General features: G+C 53.9%; 7 protein-coding genes across 7 annotated transcripts; 3 read left to right on the top strand and 4 right to left on the bottom strand.

The window, feature by feature from the left end:
• Positions 1 to 44: 44 nt before the first annotated feature.
• Positions 45 to 3,940, bottom strand: KIN2 (non-specific serine/threonine protein kinase; the record flags this gene model as incomplete). Its single annotated transcript, XM_056207798.1, has 2 exons — positions 45 to 3,372; positions 3,933 to 3,940. The coding sequence occupies 2 exons, from the start codon at positions 3,938 to 3,940 to the stop codon at positions 45 to 47; spliced, it is 3,336 nt and encodes a 1,111-aa protein (XP_056063773.1).
• Positions 3,941 to 4,073: 133 nt separating this feature from the next.
• Positions 4,074 to 4,395, bottom strand: MVES1_002978 (uncharacterized protein; the record flags this gene model as incomplete). Its single annotated transcript, XM_056207797.1, has 2 exons — positions 4,074 to 4,282; positions 4,350 to 4,395. 2 exons carry the CDS (start codon positions 4,393 to 4,395, stop codon positions 4,074 to 4,076), a joined length of 255 nt encoding a protein of 84 aa, XP_056063772.1.
• A 204-nt stretch (positions 4,396 to 4,599) lies between these two features.
• Positions 4,600 to 5,568, top strand: MVES1_002977 (GTP cyclohydrolase I; the record flags this gene model as incomplete). The annotated part of the gene is made up of 5 exons (XM_056207796.1): positions 4,600 to 4,612; positions 4,666 to 4,857; positions 4,893 to 5,087; positions 5,120 to 5,229; positions 5,269 to 5,568. The coding sequence occupies 5 exons, from the start codon at positions 4,600 to 4,602 to the stop codon at positions 5,566 to 5,568; spliced, it is 810 nt and encodes a 269-aa protein (XP_056063771.1).
• Positions 5,569 to 5,788: 220 nt separating this feature from the next.
• On the top strand, positions 5,789 to 6,238 carry MVES1_002976 (uncharacterized protein; the record flags this gene model as incomplete). Its single annotated transcript, XM_056207795.1, has 2 exons — positions 5,789 to 6,002; positions 6,042 to 6,238. 2 exons carry the CDS (start codon positions 5,789 to 5,791, stop codon positions 6,236 to 6,238), a joined length of 411 nt encoding a protein of 136 aa, XP_056063770.1.
• Positions 6,239 to 6,416: 178 nt separating this feature from the next.
• MVES1_002975 (uncharacterized protein) lies at positions 6,417 to 8,492 on the bottom strand (the record flags this gene model as incomplete). The annotated part of the gene is made up of 2 exons (XM_056207794.1): positions 6,417 to 8,417; positions 8,445 to 8,492. 2 exons carry the CDS (start codon positions 8,490 to 8,492, stop codon positions 6,417 to 6,419), a joined length of 2,049 nt encoding a protein of 682 aa, XP_056063769.1.
• An 88-nt stretch (positions 8,493 to 8,580) lies between these two features.
• Positions 8,581 to 10,866, bottom strand: PRP43 (RNA helicase; the record flags this gene model as incomplete). Its single annotated transcript, XM_056207793.1, has 1 exon — positions 8,581 to 10,866. One exon carries the CDS (start codon positions 10,864 to 10,866, stop codon positions 8,581 to 8,583), a length of 2,286 nt encoding a protein of 761 aa, XP_056063768.1.
• A 106-nt stretch (positions 10,867 to 10,972) lies between these two features.
• Positions 10,973 to 12,040, top strand: SEC13 (GTPase-activating protein S13; the record flags this gene model as incomplete). Its single annotated transcript, XM_056207792.1, has 3 exons — positions 10,973 to 10,975; positions 11,008 to 11,088; positions 11,123 to 12,040. 3 exons carry the CDS (start codon positions 10,973 to 10,975, stop codon positions 12,038 to 12,040), a joined length of 1,002 nt encoding a protein of 333 aa, XP_056063767.1.
• Positions 12,041 to 12,046: the final 6 nt, after the last annotated feature.

The following is a 12,046-nucleotide window of genomic DNA, read 5'->3' as shown; positions in this document are numbered from 1 at the left end:
CACGAACGCGTCTTTCGTATTTCCTATACATGTATTTCCTATACCTACAGCTTCAGCGCGTGGAGAATGCGCTTAGCGAGCCATTGGTACTGCCATGCGTTGCCCGAAACGCAGCGAAACTGGAGTCCATTGAACCCGAAAAGTAGCAGAAATTTGACAACAAATATCTCAAAATATACCACGCCATCCGCACTGCTCTCCTGCAATACAGAGAGGTCCGGCGTGCCGCCTTGCTCCGCAAGATTGGCGCCGTGCGATTCGCTGCGCGCGAATTGAGCATCGAACTCGCTCATGACGGGGGTGGTGGGCGTCTGCGTCCATGCGGGAGAAGAGGCAGCCGTAGAAATAGGAAAGGTCGCAGGATTGTTCAGCGGTTGCGCTTTAGCGCCGTCTTGCGCGTACACACACTCGAAACCGCCGCGGATCTCACAAAAGGTAATGCCCATCTCTTGCAAGACCCTAATTAAATCCTTGCGGATGACAGCGCGCGGACGTCGACTGGTGGTCTGCACACTAAAAAGGCCTTTTAGAAACACGTTTTTTGACGTTTCGTCGTCGTGCACGCTTAGCTCGCGCGTTTGCACCGGGGTTTCTAGGGGCAAAGTACCGGGGTCTGTAGAACATGCGCGGTTTCCACCCGCAGCGTCGCTTGTGGAAAGCCGGTTTCCGGGCTGTGATGGGCTGCGTATTATCAACGAACCAAAGCGCTGCGTGAGACTCGCATCATTCGGCGGCGCACGCGCTGCGTCTGTTGCAAGCTTTGTGCTCGCCGCTGCGAGCGCGACATTGGCGCTTGTCGAATTCGGAGTTAGCAGGCCAGGTGCATGAACCAAGTTGTCTGTTGGACCCATGGGGGGACTGGATGTTTTGCACTCTACCGCCGTAGCAAGCGATGGTGTATAGTACCGCTGTTTGAACGGACTTGTGGCACTCGCACTCGCTGTCGGCTGCGGCATGGCGCGATTCGCGTTGTACTTGGACGAATTCTCCGAGATGCTGTCTAGCTGCGGCAGGCTGGGCAGGTGCTTGCCGTGCCATTGCGTGTTGCCCAAGCCTGCACGAAGACTGGATTCGAGCTCGTTTGCAGACGCCCGTGCACGAGGGGGACCGAGCATTGCGCCCATAGGCTGTGATTTGTGTCGCGATTCGAATACGGGGGTTGGCGTAGCGGACGAAGTGGGAAACGTACTGTTTGCGGCCTTGGGCGGCGGCGACGGTATCGCAATGGGCGAAGGCAGTGCCATCTTGCTGGGCAGTGCATGCGACGGTTGCTGCATGCGCAACGACTCCTGGGGTATATCAGCCGACGTCGGCACCGCGGCTACAGATGAAACTTCAGAAATAGAGGTCGGCCCAACGTGTTGCTTCTGGGAAGGACGAGGCGCTGAATTGCACAAGTCAAGCTCCGAGGAGCCGAAGAAGCTGTTGCCATACACTTTTTCACGCTCCATCTTTTCGTGGACCAAGAAATAAATCGAAATCAGGGGGTGAAAGCCCATGGTTGGCTCTTGAGATGGCGGCTTCGACTCCAAGTCCTCATTCTCGTCGCGCGCGCGCAAGGAAAAGCGGCGACGATAAAAGTTGATGCCGGTCAGCTGGCGCGAGAGACGCGACTTGGTCGACTCTGAACCTTGGTCTTGTCTCGGCATTGAATTGCCATGCCGCCGGTCCCAGTCACTGAGCGAGGCTCTGTATCGGTCGCTTTGGAGCAGCTCCTCGAAGCGCGCTTCAATATCCGAAACTGTGCCAAAATCAAAGCCCGTCATTTTTTCCATCACATGAGTATTCAAATGACCAAAACGGAGCGGAAGGCGCGGGGGCAAATACGCCGGCTCGACCTCGTCAAACCCCTTCATCATCCAGGGATGTGTCATCACCTCTTCCAACGTCGCGCGATGTTGCGGATTGGTCACGAGCATCCGCGAAAGCAAGTGTCGGCAGTCGGAACTGAGCCACACAGGGTAATCTACAATTCCACGCTTGATTTTCGCGTGGAGTGCAGGCATATTCTGGTCGTCAAATGGCACCTTTCCGCACACAAGAACATATAGCACGACTCCAAAGCTCCACACGTCTACTTCAGGACCCGTATAGAGTCGTACATGAAGCAACTCGGGCGCAGCAAAGTATAGTGAGCCACAAAATGTGCTCAGCTGCGTTTCGGGGGAGTAAAGGTTGGAGAGACCAAAGTCAATGATTTTTATATTGCCCGACTTGGAGATCAAAATGTTTTCGATTTTCAGATCGCGATGCACCACGTTGTTTGCATGGCAGTATTGCAGCGCGCTCCCGATTTGTCGGGCAAAATTACGTGCGCTGCGTTCGCGGAGACGGCCGTGGGTAATAATGTAGTCGAGCATTTGACCGCCATTGATGTGCTCAAACACCATGTAATAGTGGTTATGATGCGCAATCATTTCGCGCATCCCACAAATGTAGGGATGGCGCAGTAATAGTTGAAGACTTCCTTCGCGGATAATGCGCACTTCTTTTGATTGATCTTTTGCTGTCGCGCGCTGTAACGCTGTTTCCAACTCACCGCGCGAAAGCTCGATGCCACGCTTTGCTTTTTCGCGCGCTTGGTGCTGAACAGCATTCGCAGAAGTGTGCCGAGGAATGATTTTCACGGCTACATTTTCGCCCGTCGACTTGCAGTATCCGTACTTGACTTTGCCCATGCTACCGGCACCGATCGTTTTGCCAAGCATGTAGTCTCCGAGCGACCAGCGGAACTCTTCCTCTTTGGGACTTGGTGCGCAGTTTCCACTTTTCTCAGGCTCTGCGGGATGCGACTTGGCCACGGCTACAGACGCGTGGCGGTCAAGTGTAGTGGCATGCGCCGGAGGCGCTAGCATCTTGGTGGATGTACTTGCATCATCCTGCTGTGGAAGTCGTTTTGGAAGTGTGTTCGCGCGTGCCACAGACGCCGCTTGCCCGGCAGTGTATTCATTCCGAATGGAACTCGACCCATGGCCCAGCACAGTCTTGTTGGCGGTGACAAAACCAAGCAGCTCGGGATCCACCAGACCAGTATTACGGTTTGGAGCAATCGTAGATGTGATATTTCCTTTATGCTGTGTGCTCACTCCTTCAACAGATACGGGCACAGATGAGGAGATGGGCTGTAGTTCAGCCGGTGTAAGGTGCAAATTCCCAAGCGTGGGTAATGTTTCCCGAGCGTCCAAGGAAGCTAAATATCCAAAGTCGGTCTCTTTTGGCGAAGCACTCGCCCACATTGTGCTTGATTCAGGTGTCGTGGGTGGGGGAGGCTGTGTAGGCGCGGTCGGTGCTTGATCATCCGCCGGAATCTCGCGCAAGGGCGGTGCAAAATGCCTAGTCGAGTGCATGTCGTGCAGCGCATCAAGTGCATCACTGGACATTGGTATCGATTGCGGAAGTGATGTCATAGTATATCCCTGTGTTGAAGGCACAGGCAAAGAAAAATAAAGCGTAGGTCACTTTTGGCACGAAAGGGCACAAAGTAGTGAAGGTAGGTGGCGGGTCAGTTTTGGCAGTGAGGCACTGGCGGCGACAAAAGCAATTAGGAAGAAAATGCAGCGTATTCGGCGCAGAGCAAAATCTGCTCTTGGGAACGTACCGCCTTTGTACGCAGATCCGTCTCCGGCCGTTTCACGGCGATCGAAATGCGATGCGATGACACCTCGTGCTGCAGACAATTAAAAAAACCCGCACCTGCAGTCGAATAGGCTGAGTCGAATCACAGTTATTGTAATTGTGTGTAATCATTAGTAAGCACCAGCAAGCCAGGAGTCGGGCCGGGATGCTCCGTATACAATGTGGAGACAGCGTCGAGGACACTCGAGGCACGCTATGGAGATGCAGCAGATAGTGGTGGTATAGCGGGTTGCCAATGTCAATTAGCATATAAAATAAGTAAAGGGGATGTGCACATGACTCGCTAACTTGTCGACCGCTTCATGAAACTCATTCGTCCTTCTACAATGCTGTGCCCCTAATGCAGATATTCTCTATGCAGAAGACGAGCCTTTTTATCCATTCAATGCTTGATGGGCAACTGCCGATAAATAGGAAAGGTATATGACTTTGTAGCATCACAACTTAGAGTCGCCCTCCGCAAGTTTGCCAATTTGGAACTGCGGTGCGACTTCCTTGATGACGTGGTCAGGATGGATCTGGGTAAATTTGTCGGTCGCGTCCTTGCCGATATTCTTCAGCAAAATTTTACGGCCACCAGGGTGGTCATCAAGAAACTCGGTCACGTCATACACGTTGCCGCAAATTGCGACCCAAGCGGATTCGTCTACCGTGCGTTAGTCTCTGAACTTGGCAGGGCGCAAAAAAGGTACCAAACGGTCCATAATACGTACCTGTGTTGTGCTGTTTGACCTCGTCTAGTGTAATGGTTTTCGACATGGCGTGTGAGGGAAAGCTGCGATGATGGGCCTGGCTCCGCTATGCCGGCTGCATAGCGGAGCCAATGAAACTCGTGTTATTACCGAGACGTCCCATGCGCATAGTTGCCATTATGATATCATCGCACGTGGCCTTGCGAAGTTGGTTCACCCACTTCCAACACGCTTCGCTGGGCGGCAATGGTGGCCAGTACAGTGAACGTGCATGGCACGAAGCAGTCGGTTGATGTATGCGATTTGGAACATGTTGATACTTACATGTAGGACTCAGAGCTGTCCGATGCTTACGATTCCGATGTGCCGGACCTGTATGGGTCGCGATTGTCCGCGTCGCAGTTGGAAATGGGGCAGCGAGGCGGCGGTCTCGGCACGCCTACAGGAGCTGTGACCAGCGCTAGCGGAGCGAAAGGAACACAAGAATCTGTCACTGCTGTGCTTGATAAGAATGGACTTGGATGGCCGGGTATGTATCGAAAACCCCTTGCTTACATATGCTAGCAAAATCAACCTTGTCGCGGTTAAACCAAACGCCTGAGGAGGCGAAACAAAATGAGCTGCGACTTGCCGACGCCGTCACAACGATCCTGGAATGCCTCGGCGAGGATCCTGATCGCCCCGGGCTGCGCGACACGCCGCAGCGATATGCGCGTGCGTTGCTTTGGATGACGAAAGGTTACGAAGAACAGCTGTGTGGTATGTTGCGCACGCTCTTCCTCATACAACAGATGTGATATCCAATGCTATTTTTGATGAGAACCATGATGAGATGGTTATTGTACGTGATATCGACGTGTACAGTTTGTGTGAGCACCATCTGGTACCATTTCGAGGCAAGGTACGCAGCAATTTCGCGATGTATGCTGACGATGCGCAGATTCATATTGGCTATATTCCCGACCGCATGGTCATTGGGCTCTCCAAGCTTGCACGAATTGCCGAGACATTTGCACGCCGACTTTCTGTGCAAGAGCGTCTAACCAGGCAAGTAGCACTTGCGCTGGATGAAGCGTTGAAACCGCGGGGTGTCGCTGTGGTAATGGAGGCAGAGCATATGTGTATGGCCATGCGCGGTGTGCAAAAGCCGGGCGCCAGTACTGTGACGAGTTGCATGCTCGGTGTGTTCCGCAACCGTGCAAAGACACGAGAAGAATTCTTGAGTTTAATTCGGCATTAAGTGTGCCGATGAATGGCTTCAACTGCCTGCTACTTGCATCTACGCGCCTGCATGCCGCTTCTTGCAAGCACCCATCTCCACATGTGGAGGATGCGTGTATGTGGAGGGAGCGTACTGTAGCTGCGCGTGAATACATCACGTGTTATATAGTACCAAATGCGACACTTTCGGCCACTGGAAGTCGCTCCATCTCCCGTCAACCAACCGTTGTCTAGACATCATGCCGAAGGTTTCTATGGGTAACAAGTACCGCATGACGCTCGCCCTCCCGGTGGGTGCAGTGATGAACTGCGCAGACAACTCTGGCGCCAAGAACCTGTATGTTATTGCCGTGGTTGGCATTGGTGCCGCCATGAACCGTCTCCCTGCGGCGGCGGCTGGTGACATGTTTGTGGCTTCCGTCAAGAAGGGTAAGCCCGAGCTCAGGAAGAAGGGTATGTATAACATCGATGATTGTGGCTAATTGTTTTTAGTGCTTGCTGCCGTCGTGATCCGCCAGCGCAAGGCGTGGCGCCGCAAAGACGGCGTCTTCCTTTTCTTTGAGGACAACGCTGGTGTCATTGTGAACCCCAAGGGTGAGATGAAGGGCAGTGCCATTACTGGCCCTGTTGCGAAGGAGTGCGCCGACCTCTGGCCACGTATTGCATCTAATGCCGGCACTGTGGTCTAAGGATTCTTTGCGGGTTACCGAAAAATAAAAATATCTGCGTTTATTTGCTGCGCTTGTATGGCTTACCGTATAGCTTTTACACGGTGTAGGCTATAATCACCGTTAAGGTATATAGACGAGCTGTACTCATACCATGCAAATACATATTTCTACGAGGAACCACTGATCCAATAGAGCATCATATTCTATTCTCTACCAAGACGCGGGAGAGATACTGTGCAATGGCGAGCCGTACAACTTGCATGCGCTCCTGCGCTAACGTCCGGCGCGCACTAGCCGACTGCTTGGTATCAGTATTCGCATCGCTGTGCTGCAACAGCTGCTCGAGCCAGTAAAAGTAGTAGTCCGATGCCTCGGCAGACGTATCCAAAGCGCCGATTTTCTCCACAATACGCAGCAACTCGTACGACTCAGTGGAAGAAAAGTACAGTTCAGAAGCCTGTAGGAGCGGCAGCGCGTCCACCAGCAGGACGGAGAGGAACGATTCTGGCGTGACGTCACTGGTCATGAGACCCACTAGCACTTGTGCAGCAGCCAACCACGTCTCTTGCTTCAAGTAAAGTTCGTGAAAGTCGCGGTACTTGACATGGAACACAAGCGGTGCAAAGGTTTCTGCAGAGAAAATGCTTGACGTGCCAAAATGCGCATCCTGCTTGCCAAACCCAGCTTCTTTTGCGAGCGACTCGGCGCCGTCGAGCAAGACACGCGGGATGGTATCGACGCTCCGAATAAAGTGCTCCGGCCCGTGCTCGACATAGTCGTGCAGCATGCTATTCGCAATAGTTCGCACCAGCTGCGCATCACGCGCGCGAACGCTGTATGCAATTGCAACACCGTATTGCTTGCGCTCTAAGAGCCCCTGCGCTACGCGTTGACACACAATGCGCACTTCATCATCCATGCCATACTCAATGCACGCGCCAAGCACTTCTTCCACGCGCCTGAATTGCGCATCTGGATCGCTACTTCCTTCCAACAAAGGGACGCTGAACACCACCTCACGCATCTTGGTACGTGCAACGGGAGTGCCAATCACAGCGATGTATTCAAGCGCCATGCGCCATAGACGCTCCTCCTGCAGAAGGGTATCGGCCCAGGTAAACAGAACCTTGTCCATCAGCGGTGCCCCTTCTTCTCCAGCCGGCCCGTTCTCAAAAAGCTGGGCCTTGTTGCACAAATCGCCCACGTGGGTAGCGAGCCATTCGTCAAAAGATGTGCAAAGCTTGATTACCTTGCTCATATCGCCGCGCATCACAGCGACCAGCACCATTTCGCTGGGCAATGTGCCGTCTACCGGAAATTTCTCCGTGACCAGCTGCACGACATCCGGAAGATCATCGCGCTTCAAAGCGGGCTGTACGAGCGTGCCCCAGGCACAAACTGCCTCACGCCAATCTTCAGAAAACTCCAAGATGCGGTCGCGGACGCCAATGAGGAGTTCGAGCAAGCAGCGGAACTGTGCCTCAAGTTCGAGACGTATGTTCTCAGGATTCGCTGTAGCGTGCGGAGCTTGTGCAAGCTCTTCCTGGACTGCATCCATCTTACACAAAAGGCGCGTGAGGAATACACGCACAGAAGTGTGCCAGTTGCGATGCGCACTGAAAAACGCCTGCTCGGTTGCAAACGCTGTCGAACGCGGTAATGATGTCAATATTTGCGCAGTTTCACTTGCAATGCTTCGCAGTGTAGGTGATTCACTCGTAGATATGTAGCTCTGCAGTACAGTAGCCGCTGTAGTGTAGAATCCACGCAAGACGCAGCGAAAAAGGTAGTCCCAGTATTCGGGGTGTTCGTGCGACGGCGAGGTTTTCGCAATCTCCTGGCCTTGCTCCGTGGTAGGCGCAACATCGTGCGCATTCAGCCAATGCAGCAATTCTTCGCCAATGACTCCGAGTCCGCGGCCATCTTCGGGGAAGTAAAGGACTTGTGTGAGTTTAAAAATGGTATGCAACGCTTGGACATGACCAAGGTACTGTGTCTCGCTTGCATCTTCAGCCTCGAGCGCCGCAAAGTATGTGTGGATCGCGTCGCAGTAGAACACAGCAATTCTGCTAAAGTATTGCATCGTCTGCACCGACGGGCCTGTCTCGAGCAGGCCATCGTCCACTGCGTCGCCGCACTGCTGCGAAGCGGCAATGGACTGCAGCGAGTTGAAAATTGTGGATGTCTGGGTATAGAACTTGGATTAAAATACTGTCCATCGTACCTTTGTGCGTGCGGACGCATCCTCGGCATCGGTCATTGCACTCGACATGATTGCGCAGGGCAAGCGGCGAGCTAAACAGCGCAGTGCATTTTTAGAATTAAATAGCTCGCACGGTCCGAGCAGCGCTATGGCTCTACTAATGGCGCGGTTTTTTTGCGCTATGCCCTTGGCTTTCGCGACGCTTGAGGATGCCCTCAAACACGCGTCGCAGCTCTCCATCAAGTGTACGGGGATCATAATATGCAGGCGCAAAGTCCAAAAGCCACTCGGGGCGCACTTCGGTTACAGTGCGGATAAAGTTGCGCGTCGTAAGCACAAACTCATGGTACACCAAAAATTCGGGCATGTGGTCCAGAGATGTGGACGGGTGAGGCGCAACGACTTGGTTGTCTTTCACCGTAGTGTAAGCACTTTTGCCGCTGCCCCCGCCAGACTTGTGTGCAACCTGCATAAAAAAGCCACAAGCAATGGCCTGGCGAATGTTGGTATAATACCGCTTGTCCTCAAAAGGCAGCGACACTAGGTCTAAATCGAATTTCTCCATGGTGCGCTGCAGCTGCTGGCGAACATTGTCCGCCTGGATTAAGGCACGGTGCGACAAATAGTTCTGCCAGCACCAATCGGCGCCTGTCGAGAAATCAACAGCGTTGTTTTTGTAGGCATGGTACACATTTAAAAGCGTCAAGTGATCTCCGTCGGGGTATGCAAATTCCGCTCGCGCTGCATCGGCTTGCTGGCGCTGCAAACTCTGGCTTGGGCGCACAAACACGCTCGGCACGGACAACATGGCTGCTATCGACAAGATTTCGTTGGAGCAACGGAACTCGGGCGAGGTAATAAGCATCTTTGCAAGCTGCGGATCGAGCGGAAACTCGGCCATCATTTCGCCCAAAGGAGTCAGATTGCCAGTATCGTCAAATGCGCCAAGATAGTTGAGCATCTCGAGCGCCCGCATGACCGTTTCCGGCGCTGGCGGATCCATGTAGTCGAATGTGACGAGGTTGTCGATGCCCAGTTTCTTGAGCTCCAGCACGGTGTTGGCCAGGTTGCTGCGCAAAATTTCTGGGTATGTTTGCTCGATGAGTTCCGCGGCCCAATCCTTCTCCGTGTAGAGACGGAAGCATTTTCCAGGCCGCGTACGACCGGCACGACCGGCGCGCTGCTGCGCGGAGGCCTTGGAAATGGGGCTTACCAAGAGCGACTCGACACGAATACGCGGATTGTACACTTTTTGTTTGCTGAAGCCCGGGTCGACGACATATACAATTCCGTCAATCGTCAACGACGTCTCGGCAATGTTGGTGCTCACAACCACCTTGCGTCCCGGCGGACCGCCTTCGCGAGCGGGCTGCGGCGCCGCATCAAAAATACGTTGCTGCTGCGCGGGAGGAAGAGAAGAGTAGAGTGGAACAGCCTTGAGTGGCCCACAAAGATCCGGTTCTTCGTCCAGGAGCTTATCGGCCTCGTTGCGAATCTTGCGGCACGCATCCTCGATCTCATCTTCACCGGTAAGGAAAACGAGAATATCGCCTGGTTCCTCCGCCTGGTGAATCATGAGCACAGTACGGATCGCTGCTTCGACGTAATCCTTCTCCGGCTCCTGCGTGTAAAATATCTCGACAGGGAAAGTGCGTCCAGGGACCTTGAGCAGTGGTGCATTGTTGAAATACTTTTGGAACTTGATGGCGTCGAGCGTAGCACTCATGACAATAATCTTGAGGTCTGGCCGGCGCTTCGCTACGTCTTTGAGCAGGCCCATAAGAATGTCAGTGGCCAGTGTGCGCTCGTGGGCCTCGTCCAAAATCACGGTGCTGTACCGCGACAGATTCGGATCGTTCATAGCTTCGCGCAAAAGCATACCATCCGTCATGTATTTCAAAAAGGTAGAGCGGTCAGTCATGTCTTCAAATCGAATTGTGTAACCGACCTCGTTGCCCAGTGTGAGATCCATCTCTTCCGCAACACGTTTGGCAACACTCATCGCAGCCACACGACGAGGCTGTGTGCATGCAATCATCTTGGGTGCTTGACCACTTGCTGTTCCACGATGTTGCTCCAAGTCTGTGAGCGCGACAAACTGTGGGATTTGCGTCGTCTTGCCACTGCCCGTCTCGCCAATCATGACCATAATTTGATTGTTGTTAAACTTTTCATAAAATTCTTCCATCTGTGCATATACCGGAAGCTCTTTGCGCTTCTGCAAAATTTTTTTGTAGCTCGCCGAGTAGGGACGCAAACCGCCGTTGGCGAATGGATTCACGTCGGCGTCCAGCACACGGCGTGCCTGCTTGCCTGTGACTTGACGCCAAACAAGCCCCTCCATAGGATTCTTACCTGAGGATCCACTCATACGCTCGTGTGGGGCGCGATGGCTCAAGTAGGGATTCTCCTTGGCCTCGCCATTTGCTGTGTGTTTCGCCATGTTGGGCAAAAAAGGGCGGCACGCATTTTTGGACGCCGCCGCGTGGAGAGCACGTGACTACGACTCCAGCGCAGCGCCCGTTTGTTGCGCATCTCCACGAACGGCCATGGTAGGTGCAGGATCAGACAACTTACCCTCCAGGCAACGGTACAGCCGTTTGGTGGATCCGATGGAGTCAAGTCCCATACAAAGACGGTCGAGACCTTTCACGAAGATGCTGTGGTACGTATGCGCGCGTGTCCGCTAACGGTTGTAGCACGACGCGCAGTTAGACTTTTACGGCAGTCAGCTTGCCACTTGCTCCTCTGACCGCACGGTTAAGGTGTTTGAAGTGCAGGGAGGTACAGCTACTGGACCGGGTGAAACGCTTGTTGGCCACGAGGGGCCCGTGTGGCAGGTTGCGTGGGCACACCCCTCGTTTGGCACCATCCTTGCCAGCGCCGCCTACGACGGCAAAGTGTTCATTTGGAAGCACGAGTCGAGCGGTGTTCAACAGACATATGGCGCGCCTCCAAGCAACTGGGTGCGAATTAAGGATCACGCTTTGCACACCGCCTCTGTGAATGCGATTGCGTGGGCCCCGCACGAGCTTGGCGCTACGCTCGCCTGCGCATCTTCGGACGGCAAAGTGTCCGTGTTGACCTTTAACATGGATGGCTCGTGGTCCGGTGATATTGTTACTGCACACCCAGCGGGCTGCAATGCCGTCTCGTGGGCGCCCGCCGTTGTGGCCACGGAGGATGCGGCTGAAACCGCACCTCTTGTCCGTCGCTTTGCGAGTGCAGGATGCGATGCCGTGGTGAAGATTTGGGAGTTTAGCGATGAGCAGAACCGATACATGGAAGTGGACCAGCTCTTGGGTCACACGGACTGGGTCCGCGATGTGGCTTTCGCGCCTAACCTCGGGCTTGCGCGCTTGTACTTGGCGACTGCATCGCAGGATCGTACGGTCTTCATCTGGTCGCAGGATGGCCAAGGCGCACCATGGACCAAGACGGCGCTGCAGCCCAAGTCAAACCCCGCGGACCCCAGCAAATTCCCCGACACGGTTTGGCGCGTAAGCTGGAGTGTGAGTGGAAATGTCTTGGCCGTTAGCTGCGGAGACGGCAAGATTTCTCTCTGGAAAGAGAATTTGAAAGGTGCATGGGAATGCATTAGTGATTTAGACGCTTGATGCTGC

This window comes from Malassezia vespertilionis, chromosome 6, assembly GCF_029542925.1.
Source record: "Malassezia vespertilionis chromosome 6, complete sequence".
In the NCBI taxonomy this organism is placed as follows: Eukaryota; Fungi; Basidiomycota; class Malasseziomycetes; order Malasseziales; family Malasseziaceae; genus Malassezia; species Malassezia vespertilionis.
This window is presented reverse-complemented; position numbering and strand designations above follow the sequence as displayed.